The sequence below is a fragment of the Mercenaria mercenaria genome, chromosome 15 (assembly GCF_021730395.1).
Source record: "Mercenaria mercenaria strain notata chromosome 15, MADL_Memer_1, whole genome shotgun sequence".
Lineage (NCBI taxonomy): Eukaryota > Metazoa > Mollusca > Bivalvia > Venerida > Veneridae > Mercenaria > Mercenaria mercenaria.
The window spans coordinates 44,210,104-44,222,523 of record NC_069375.1 but is presented as its reverse complement, the minus strand read 5'-3'; the positions used below and the strand labels follow the sequence as shown (position 1 = coordinate 44,222,523).

Sequence of the window (12,420 nt, the reverse complement as noted above, 5' to 3'; positions counted from 1 at the left end):
AAAGAAAAACCTTGTGACCCCATCTAGAGGCCATACTTGTGAATGGATCTTCATAAAAATTGGTCAGATGTTCACCTTGTTGATATCTAGGTCAAGTTCGAAAGTGGGTCACGTGCCGTCAATAACTAGGTCAGTAGGTCAAATGATAAAAAAAACATTGTGACCTCTCTAGAGGCCATATTTTTATGGGATCTGGATGAAAGTTCGTCTGAATGTTCATTTTGATAATATCTAGGTCAGATTAGAAACTGGGTTAACTGCGGTCAAAAACTAGGTCAGTTGGTCTAAAAATAGAAAAACCTTGTGACCTCTCTAGAGGCCATACTTATGAATGGATCTTCATGAAAATTGGTTAGAATGTTCAACTTAATGATATCTAGGTCAAATTCGAAACGGATCACGTGCCTTTAATAACTAGGTCAGTAGGTTTAATATAAAAACCTTGTGACCTCTCTAGAGGCCATATTTATCATGGGATCTGTATGAAAGTTGGTATGAATGTTCACCTTGATGATATCTAGGTCAAGTTCGAAACTGGGTCAACTGTGGTCAAAAACTAGGTCAGTAGGTCTAAAAATAGAAAAACCTTGTGACCTCTCTGGAGGCCATACTTTCGAATGGATCTTCATGAAAATTGGTGAGAATGTTCAACTTGATGATATCTAGGTCTGATTTGAAGCCGGGTCACGTAACGTCAATAACAAGGTCAGTAGGTCAAATAATAAAAAAAAACTTGTGACCTCTCTAGAGGCCATATTTTTCACGGGATCTGTATGAAAGTTGGTCTGAATGTTCATCTTGATGATATCTAGGTCAAATTCGAAACTGGGTCACGTGCCATCAAAAACTAGGTCAGTAGGTTAAATAATAGAAAAACCTTGTGATCTCTCTAGAGGCCATATTTTTCATGGGATCTGTATGAAAGTTAGTCTGAATGTTCATCTTGATAATATCTAGATCAAGTTTGAAACTGGGTCACGTGCGGTCAAAAAGTAGGTCTAAAAAAAGAAAAACCTTGTGACCTCTCTAGAGGCCATACTTGTGAATGGATCTTCATAAAAATTGGTCAGAATGTTCAACTTGATGATATCTAGGTCAAGTTTGAAAGTGGGTCACGTGCCGTCAATAACTAGGTCAGTAAGTCAAATGATAAAAAAAACATTGTGACCTCTCTAGAGGCCATATTTTTTATGGGATCTGTATGAAAGTTGGTCTGAATGTTCATCTTGATAATATCTAGGTCAAGTTCGAAACCGGGTTAACTGCGGTCAACAACTAGGTCAGTAGGTCTAAAAATAGAAAAACCTTGTGACCTCTGTAGAGGCCATACTTATGAATGGATCTTCATGAAAATTAATCAGAATGTTCACCTTGCTGATATCTAGATCAAGATCGAAACTGGGTCACGTGCCTTTAATAACTAGGTCAGTAGGTCAAATAATATAAAAACCTTGTGACCTCTCTAGAGGCCATATTTTTCACAAGATCTTCATAAAAATTGGTCAGAGTGTTCAACTTGATGATATCTAGGTCAGAGTCAAAACTGGGTCACGTGCCGTCAAAAACTAGGTCAGTAGATTAAATAATAGAAAAACCTTGTGACCTCTCTAGAGGCCATATTTTTCATGGGATCTGTATGAAAGTTAGTCTGAATGTTCATCTTGATAATATCTAGGTCAAGTTTGAAACTGGGTCAACTGTGGTCAAAAAGTAGGTCTAAAAAAAGAAAAACCTTGTGACCCCATCTAGAGGCCATACTTGTGAATGGATCTTCATAAAAATTGGTCAGATGTTCACCTTGTTGATATCTAGGTCAAGTTCGAAAGTGGGTCACGTGCCGTCAATAACTAGGTCAGTAGGTCAAATGATAAAAAAAACATTGTGACCTCTCTAGAGGCCATATTTTTATGGGATCTGGATGAAAGTTCGTCTGAATGTTCATTTTGATAATATCTAGGTCAGATTAGAAACTGGGTTAACTGCGGTCAAAAACTAGGTCAGTTGGTCTAAAAATAGAAAAACCTTGTGACCTCTCTAGAGGCCATACTTATGAATGGATCTTCATGAAAATTGGTTAGAATGTTCAACTTAATGATATCTAGGTCAAATTCGAAACGGATCACGTGCCTTTAATAACTAGGTCAGTAGGTTTAATATAAAAACCTTGTGACCTCTCTAGAGGCCATATTTATCATGGGATCTGTATGAAAGTTGGTATGAATGTTCACCTTGATGATATCTAGGTCAAGTTCGAAACTGGGTCAACTGTGGTCAAAAACTAGGTCAGTAGGTCTAAAAATAGAAAAACCTTGTGACCTCTCTGGAGGCCATACTTTCGAATGGATCTTCATGAAAATTGGTGAGAATGTTCAACTTGATGATATCTAGGTCTGATTTGAAGCCGGGTCACGTAACGTCAATAACAAGGTCAGTAGGTCAAATAATAAAAAAAAACTTGTGACCTCTCTAGAGGCCATATTTTTCACGGGATCTGTATGAAAGTTGGTCTGAATGTTCATCTTGATGATATCTAGGTCAAGTTCGAAGCTGGGTCAACTGCGGTCAAAACCTAGGTCAGTAGGTCTAAAAATAGAAAAACCTTGTGACCTCTCTAGAGGCCATACTTTTGAATGGATCTTCATGAAAATTGGTCAGAATGTTCACCTTGATGATATCTAGGTCAAATTGGAAACTGGGTTACGTGCCATCAATAACTAGGTCAGTAGGTCAAATAATAAAAAACCTTGTGACCTCTTTAGAGGCCATATTTTTCAATGAAAATTGGTCAGAATTTTTATCTTGATGATATCTAGGTCAGGTTCAAAGCTGGGTCACATGAGCTAAAAAACTAGGTCACTATGTCAAATAATAGAAAAAACGACGTCGTACTCGGTTCAAAACTGGGTCATGTGGGGACAGGTGAGCGATTTAGGACCATTATGGTCCTCTTGTTTTATAGTTTTATATGTTGTTACGGTCGCTTACGTATAGCCTCGCATTTAAAACCAATCTCTGACAAGTGTGTCAGGGAGTCGACACTTTGGCTCAGTGGCCAGAGCATTGGACTTCCACCCGTGCGACCCGGGTTAAAATCCCAACAGAGGCATTTGAGATTTTTGTGCCCCCACTATGAGTGTTGGGGGCATATAGATTTGGTCTTTTCCATCCGTCCGTCCGTCCGAAAAAAAAAAGATTGTGACGCGCCTAGCTCAAAAACGGTTTGATATAATTTAATGAAACCTTGCATGAATCTTTATCATGATATGAATTTGCGCACCTGGTATTTTTCGTCTGACTCCGCCCCCTATTTCCAGAGTTATGGCCCCTGAAATAGTCAAAAATGCACATTTTCAACTTGTGACGCACCTAGCTCAAAAAGTATTTAATATAAATTGATGAAACCTTGCATGAATCAAATCATGATATGAACTTGCGCACCTTTATTTTTCCGTATAGCTCTGCCCCCTGTTTTCAGAGTTATGGCCACTGAAATAGTCAAAAATGCACATTTTCACCTTGTTACGCACCTAGCTCAAAAAGTATTAGATATAAATTGACTTAAACTTGCATGAGTCTTTATCATGATATAAATTTGCGCACCTCCTATTTTTCTTTTGGCTTCACCCCCTATTCCCAAAGTTTTGGCCCCTGAAATAGTCTAAAATGCACATTTTCACCTATTGACGTGCCTTGCTCAAAAAAGTATTTGATGTTAATTCATGAAACCTTGCATGAGTTTTTATCATGATGTGACCTTGCACACTTGGTATTCTTCTTGAGATTTTAGCGTTAATTACAGAGTTACGGCCCTTGAAAGAGCCAGAATAGTGGATTTTTTGTTTGTGATGCTCATAGCTCAAAAAGTATATGGCCTAGAATAATGAATCCCCTATATAAAATGTTTGTTGAGGCTAAACCCATTTAAGACCGCAAACATTTGAATTATTACCCCTTATTTGTGATAAATATACCAGTGGGAGCACACCCTGTGTCCTTTACGGCTAAAAGTCGTAACTTGTCCAGGATACGGACTTTATCTCGTGCCGAATGGCACTTATTTTGCAAAAAAAAACACTATCTCTGAAACTGCGTCAGCAAGTCGACTCTTTGGCTCAGTGGTAAGAGAATTGCCTTCCACCCGTGCGACACGGGTTCGAATCCTGCTACAGGCACTTTAGATTTCTCATTATAAAAATTCTATTCTCTTCAATTTCTGTTACGCTCCTAAGCCGTAAGAATGTTCATTTGATTTTGTTATCGAATTGAAAGTTAAGTAATGCATTGGAAAGTTGCAAGATTATTTTGTTTAGTGTTAAATTTGATTTTTGTCAATTGTAAGGAAGTATTAAGTGAATGTTTAATCACATTTGTTATTTTAGAGAAATCAGCCTCATTAAAGAAATTGGAAGTTCACTTGCTGAGCACAGTTTACAATCAGGTTGTATACACTAGTGATCAAAGTACTCAAGGGCAGTTCCAGGGTTGGGGCAGGGCCTTCTGATAGCTTAAAATTGAGACATCCATCATTTAAGTCAAAATGTTTAGTCCGCTTTGCTCGCAACACTGTATTAGTAATATAATGTATTTATCACTGCTGAAGTGCCGGGACCGCACGACAGTCAAAATAAAAAGCTATCAGCATGTACAAATTGCTTTTTTTTGGAAAATTTACAAACTATTCAAATATACGTCACACTGCACCATTTGACGTACTGTATACCGAAGGGGCATTTAGACAATTTAGGACCCCTCCCCCAGCTGCTCCCACACCAGAATCCTGGAATCGTCCCTGGTACTTGTCACCATCAGATTTATTTGCTCAAAAATATTTTACATTCCGGTTGGTTATGTTGTCAAAAAGTAATTTCGTTTTTAGTTTCACCAGAATGAATATCTCCTAAAATTGAACATTATGCGCCAAAATCACATATTTTTGTTATATTAGAACATCCTTGAATATCAGTATCATTTGCTTTTCTTATCAGTCTATGCTCAAAAAGAATGATTATACTTATTCTAGGATAATAACCCTTACGGAAATATTATAGTTTTCCGCGAACACTTGTTGCGATCATGCCGCGAATATCAGGCGAATATGCCGCGAACACTTTTGATACAATTGATACAATATTCGCGGGATGTTCATTTGGTGTTCATTTTTCACATGCAAATCGGATTTGCCTTGAACACCCCGCAAACAAGTAGCTGTGAACTTCCCGATCATCCCATTACCTAGTTGCTGCGATCATCCCGCGAACTAGTTGCTGCGGACATGCCATGAACTAAATCCATGCCTAGTATTGCCTACCAAGCAAAACTTTGCCAGAAATTGCTCACAAATTAGCAGAGAAAAAGTGCAAAAACAAATGAATTAATAGGAATCGGGGATATAAATTTATTGAATAAACTTCAGCACTGAGGCTGTAACAAATTCAGATCTGAACTTTTTCATATCATGATACTTTAATTTTAATGATGAAATATGTATGAATTTTAACTGTTAATTGTAATTTAAATAACAGTATCTCAGTGCATGTATTCATTTCATCCCAATGTTTTTAGCTTACCTGAGCCAAAGGCTCAGGGTGAGCTGTTGTGATCGCTCACCGTCCGGCGTCCGTCCGTCCGTCCACACTTTCCTTTAAACAACATCTCCTCCTTAACCACCAAGCCAATTTTGATGAAACTTCACAGGGATGATCCTTAGATGGTCTTCTTTAACAATTGTTCAAAGAATTGAATTCCATACAGAACTCTGGTTGCCATGGCAACCGAAAGGAAAAACATAAAAAAGTCTTCTTGTCCAAAACCACAAGGCATAGGGCTTTGATATTTGGTATGTAGCATCATCTGATGGGCCTCTACCAAGATTATTCAAATTATCCCCCTAGGATCAGATATGGCCCCACCCAGGGGGGTGGGGGTCATATGGTTTATATAGACTTATATAGGGAAAAACTTTAAAAATCTTCTTGTCCAAAACCATAAGGCCTAGGGCTTTGATATTTGGTATGTAGCATCATCTAGTAGGCCTCTACCAAGAATATTCAAATGATCTCCTAGGGTGAAATATGGCCCCGCCCAGCGGGGTCACATGGTTTATATAGACTTGTATAGGAAAAAAACTTTAAAAATCTTCTTGTCTGAAACCACAAGACCTAGGCTTTTGATATTTGGTATGTAGCATTGCCTTGTTGTTCTCTACCAAGTTTGTTCAAATTATTACCCTTGGGTGAAAAGAGGCCCTGCCACGGGGGTCTCTAGTTTTACATAGATATAATTATATAGGAAAAAAGTTTAAAAATCTTCTTGTCTGAAATTGCAAGGCATAGGTTTGTTGCATTTCCTTGTGGTCCTCTACCAAGATTATTCAAATTATGCCTCCGAGTTGAAAAGAGGCCCCACCCAGGGACTTCCAAGTTTTACATAGACAGTTACATAGGAAAAAATTTAAAAATCTTCTTGCCTGAAACTGCAAGGCCTATGCTTTTGATATTTGGTATGTTGCATTGCCTAGTGATCTACTACCAAAATTGTTCAAATTATGCCCCATGGGGTGCAAGAGGCCCTGCCTTGGGTGTCCCAAGTTTTATATAGGAATATAGGACTTATATAGGAAAAACTTTAAAAATCTTCTTGTCTGAAAGTTCAAGGCCTATGCCTTTGATATTTTGTATGTATCATTGCCTAGTTGATCTCTAACAAGATTGTTCGAATTATGCCGCTTGGGTGAAAAGAGATCCCGCCCCAGGGGTCACTTGATATATGAGTTATATAGGAAAAATACTTCAAAAATTATCAGATCATATTTCCTAGACTGTTTAATTACATTTTCCGGATGACCCCAAGTGATAAGGGGTCACCCGACTGTGACCTTGACCTACTGACCTACTGTCTTGTTTTTTAAGATACAGCCTTGAAATTTGGATGACATGTACAGTTTTGCACACCAATCTTAAAACTGACTTTCAGTGACCATGAATATGACCTACTGACCTACTTTCTTGTTTTTGAAGCTTTAGCAAGAAATTTGTTCAAGCAAACAACTTAACACAGGTGAGCGATATAGGGTCATCATGGCCCTCTTGTTTCTTCACACTGCTTATAAATTATATGTATGACTACAAATCTGTCATAATTTTACTTTTATATCTTGATTATCAAACTTATAAATTAAGCTAAAATTCTCATTTTTATATTTCCTTTTAGATAATCTGATTCAGCTCTGCAAAAGTTTTAAGCATCTGTTTAATTTTCAAAATTTCTCATATTTATTCAGACATATGAGAATAGATATTAAACATAAATTTTCTGACTTACAACAAATAAGAATATATTCCCATCATCCTCTAAGAATCACCATTCACCTTTGAAAAATGTCTGTAATGCATACAGATTTCCTTCTAAACATGTCCAAAATATCTGGTTGTAATTAACTTATCAGACTCAGACTGTGACCTTACAGATATTGTTACAAATTAATTGATCTACGATTACCTGCTCTTATCAAAGCTCTTCATGAACAGTTTACTAAAAGATCTTCTTGCGATTTAATGCCGCGATCATTGGTCTTCCTGTGAATAGGTATGTTCGTTGCATGTTCGCGGCATGTTCACATCTTTTTGTCCATTTCGTAAGCATGTTAAGTGAATTTTTGTGTTACAGTTATTTTAAGAATTGCATCGACATGACTATCGTTACCATATTAGATTTAATTTGAACTCGTGACAATTACGTCATATCATTTCCGTTGCAGAACCCAGAATAGTAAAGAAATCTAGAAGAAGTGATGGAATGGTGAAATCTGATGAGGTGTCAATAAACGGTCAGACAGACATTTCTTCTGATGTTTCTACGCAAAACCACAGCCCATTAAATTTAGTGCAGAACACATGTGATGAGCAAAGCCCAGAACATCTAGGATATTTAGACCAAAGTCCAACACAGTCTGTGCCCAATCATACTTTTCAGGGGCATTTCACGAAAGAATTAAATCAAGACGCAGTTGTACCAGATTCGCCTGATAGGCCTTTGCTACCAACAGTAGTTGAAGACATGGATGTTCTTGAACCGTCCAGTAATAATTTCTGTTACCGGAAAAAGTTTTGTAAGAAAAACGCTTACCAAAAGAATCTGGACAAAACTTCACAATTCGACAGCAGTCCTAGGGAACAAATCCTTTTCTTGGACACTCCCGCTGTTGAAATAGCATCAAATCAAAAGCTTGACAGCATTTTGGGTTCGCTGGACAAATCTTCGAAAATGGGAGGAGACAGTGCAGCTGTAGGAGAAGTTTATGTTTCGAATGAGAGAACAGGCATGGCAGTTCACGATGGAAATATGACAGTAGGAGGAGCATCCTCTAAAGAAGAATCTCAGTCCGTAAATGATTTAATTTTATCACTGGGAGGAACCAGTACGCATGATGGGAGAGATAAACAGGCATTGGTTGATACTGCTACATCGGTAGTTGGTGCAGGTGGATCAGCAGTTTCAAAAGATAATGCCACTGTAGTAGTGAGTAATTTCGTCATGTCAATAGGAAGAGACTTGTTGAGCCAGGTTCCTAATCAAGTTGATGGGCAGACCTTTCAAGAAGTTGATAACTGTGGGGCTTCTAAAGTACATGCTCCACAAAATCAACAAGTTCCACTTGCATTTAGTTGCTTAGAGGCATACTCGAAGTTGTCACCGTCAACTTTAAGTGAATTAAAGCAGACTTTAAAGCCAGATCAGTTTAGACAGGTTTTACTTTGGACCCAAATTGAAAATGATGAAGTTGAAACAGGTATGCCTGTTACAATTGCTGTTGAATTTGGAGAGGAAATTGCTGACATCGAGGCAGATTCGCCATTTCATCAAAATGCAGAACTTTGTATGGAAAATGCTACCACATTCGCTGAACATGAGAACAGCTTGGACGGATTACTAAACGCTGAGTATGATTTTCTTATTCAGTATTTGTTGATATTAATTGAAATTATTAATAGGAAACATTCCTTACATGTGTAGTGTGTCATGTTATGTGTGCTCGCGCATGTGTGTGTTTTGTAGGTGTTAGATTCGAAAGCTCCTTTGAATGGAATGTCAAAAGTAGGAACATTGAGGAAGTTGATGTTAAAATACATGTCTTATGTTTATTGTGAAATCTGCATTATGCTACAAAAAAGATAATCTATGTATGGATTACCTACTTATTGTCAGTCCACGACAGTAAATCACACTCCGCCCAATATATAATACTTTCCTAGGTATTTCCCAAACAGAGATTTGTCGCTGAATAAACGCATGTTTTATAGCATTTTATCATGAGTATGCATAGTGGCGCGCTCTAAAAAGAATCCGCATAAATAGGCAAACGTTTTGTGCATGTCATCAAGGATGTGCATAATAATCCTTTATAACGTGTTAGAATCAAACTGTAAATAGCAAACAGTGATATCCTTTTGAATAAAATCATTGTCGTTTAGATGCGTACTATTATCTAATAATACGCATCTAAACAGTAATGATTTTATTCAAGAGTATATCACTTTTTTAGATATTTTGTTTTAATTCTTACATGTTATCAAGGATTACTTGACGACATCCACCAAATATTTGCCTGTTTTATGTGGATTCCTTTTCCAGCGCGCAATTAAGACGCTATGACGTAATGTGACGTACAAATTGTTGGACAATAATACACGAATTAGTACGATAGCAAATCGGGTCATGTAAAAATTTATCTGCAAAATTTCCAATCATGTCCCAACGAATCTGCCGATTTGGTCGAATTCACATTATGTTAGTCATTGCAAACTGAATGATTTTAAAACAAATTGTAAAAATATAAAACAGAACTTACTTAATAGTTCACACTTCCTGATTGCTCATCTGTTCAGATTGTAACAGAAATTGAACGTCATTAGAATCTTTGATAATGGAATATTGATCTGTGATCTATCACATTTTGTTAATTATTTTCTTTCTTTGCATTTCAGCCTTCTGAATGATGACACAATTCCAGACCTACAAGATTTTGACATGCTCCTTGATGAATTAGAGACAAAGTAACGTAATCAAAATGTGAAAGACATAGTGTTTTCAAGGATGTATTCCCATTTGTAAAAAACTGAAAATAACTTTAATCTTTTTTATTCATTTTCGTGGAAATTTTAGAAGGATATTATGTGACCAATTAGACATTCCAATCATTACTTGCTTCAGCGCACGAAAAGTCGATATTTTTAAAGAAGTACCTGCAGTGTATTGTCTTGGACGATCATGATTTTATGTCTAGATTGTATGTCGAGAGCGGACCAGTTTTGGATCGAGAACTTTGACGTCTGAATATACAAACTAGTATTGCGGTTAATGGTCCATACGTTGGGAATATAGGCGAAAAGAAGAACAGCGATGACCAAACCGCTCGTAAAAAAACATTAAAGTTGTTAATGAGCTCAATGAAGATCATGGTTATGCAGCATGAAACTGCAGCATAAACAGTGTCTTATATTTTCAGTCTTATACTTTGATTTTTTAAAGATAAGTATTTATGTGTCTAATGTTTAATATGCATAATTAATTAATTAAAGTCAAACGTTTTACAAATATCACCTAACAATAAGGCAAAAACTGGCATTTGAACCAAGGTGACTTGCATTTTTAAAGTATCCTTGCTCTTTTATCTCAATGTAGGTTTCTTACAGGCTGTCCTTTGGCAATATTAGAACAATGGTCTTTCTTGAGAGGTGGCTGACTGCACAACATCGACTGTTTGTCCTTCCAAAACACCAGTTGATCAGTATATGACTGTATATAGTGGTAAAGCCTTAAGGTGTTTATAGTTGTGAACTGTTTAGTTAATATTCATTGCTGCGTATTCAGAAAAAATAGAATCTGTAAAAAGAGCCTTTGGAAGCATAGACTGCAACCAAAAAAGAATAATAGCAGACTCGGTTTGATCGAGTCTGTTCATGAGCGGTAATAAAATGTGCAGCATCTCTTACGCACCCTAGCACCGGCTTAAGCGGAGCTCTATTACACATTTATTGAATGGACTCCATGATCCCAAAGGACAAGAAAATGTAACAACACTGAATCCAGAAGCTGTTCTCCTACGACGGAGGAGGTGAAGAAAACAACAACAACAACGATACCCTCCAAGTAAATACACCAACGTAATCGTCAACACATAACACTTGGGTTATAATTTTCTTGTTCATTTTAAACCCCTAGGCGGAATAAAATGATGTTTGTTGTGTTTCATTCATTGTACATCTTAGTCCTTCCTAATCGTTTAACTCGAAAGTATATCATATAGAGCCCACATTCCTGATTAGACATTTATCAGAATAATGGTCTTGATAACATCTGAGCTAAGTTTGAAACTCAGTCATTTCGGCTGAACAACTACGTAAGTCTGAATTTAAGCACAACCTTGTGTATGCAATACATTTCATTCTTATACTTTGAAGTTATAGGTCAATTTCGCATATGGGTCATGATCAGTCAATAATTAGGTCACTAAATACAACAATAAAAATCCTACTCACACTACAAAGGCTATGTTTTTCTCCAACATTCATGAAACCCCATCAGACTGTCTGTTTGCCTAGAGTCTATAACAAAGACACCAGTATCATTATATCATCTCCTGTTCTAACAGTACTACGTACACTGCTTTGCTTGGCACGGATTTTCCTTTTGCTGCATCTTGCCGCAACTTTCGTGCTTGTATGAAATATGTAGCACATCTGCAATTGTTTAATGGATTTATTTAACATACACTCTAAATTAGAAACAAATCTACTGTCCTTGATCGATCACTTGTTTGTCATTATTATTTCAAATACCATTATGACTGAATATATTATTCAAGATATACTAGTTGAAATGTGAAAGTGTCTACTAAAAAAAAATTTAGTAGTTGGAAAGTTTCACAAGTATATATAATGGATGTTAAAAAGCGCCATTACTCAACAAAGACATGCACTCATTTCTATCATTTTGAATACTAATTTATCTGTTACAATCGTACCAAATCTGAAACTGCTAAATTCACGATACATTTAATAATGACTCGGGCGCGTAGCTAGGACCTTATTCATAGTACGCAGGGTGGTGTAGTGGGGTACATGGGCATCCTCCCCCGGGATTTGTTTAAGTGAGACCGGCAAATGAGGCATTTTAGTGTATATTTGAAGTAAATACAGTGAACTTAAACCTTGTTGTTTTTTTAGATAAATTTCATATGAAATTGTAGTAGACCTACACGCATGTGAAAAAATATGCAGCAGATCTGCATGTAGATCTGAGATAGTTTTATTATAGATAAGTTACAGATAGCCTATTTTAACTATAAGAGAGCGAACCTACTGTCCTTTTTCTATGCAAATTGACCGATCACTTGAACGAAGTATTTCGGTTGTTAAAAAC

General features: G+C 36.8%; 1 protein-coding gene across 1 annotated transcript in view; it reads left to right on the top strand.

Annotated features, from left to right (window-relative positions):
- The window catches only part of LOC123552745 (signal transducer and activator of transcription 3.1-like), a 36,367-nt gene extending 25,774 nt beyond the window's left edge, over positions 1–10,593 (top strand). Inside the window, exons 16-18 of the mRNA XM_053525137.1 lie at positions 4,380–4,438; positions 7,757–8,939; positions 9,984–10,593. Of these exons, the coding sequence (XP_053381112.1) occupies positions 4,380–4,438; positions 7,757–8,939; positions 9,984–10,056 (1,315 nt within the window). The 3' untranslated portion in view covers positions 10,057–10,593. The remainder of the gene's footprint in view (positions 1–4,379; positions 4,439–7,756; positions 8,940–9,983) is intronic.
- Positions 10,594–12,420: the final 1,827 nt, after the last annotated feature.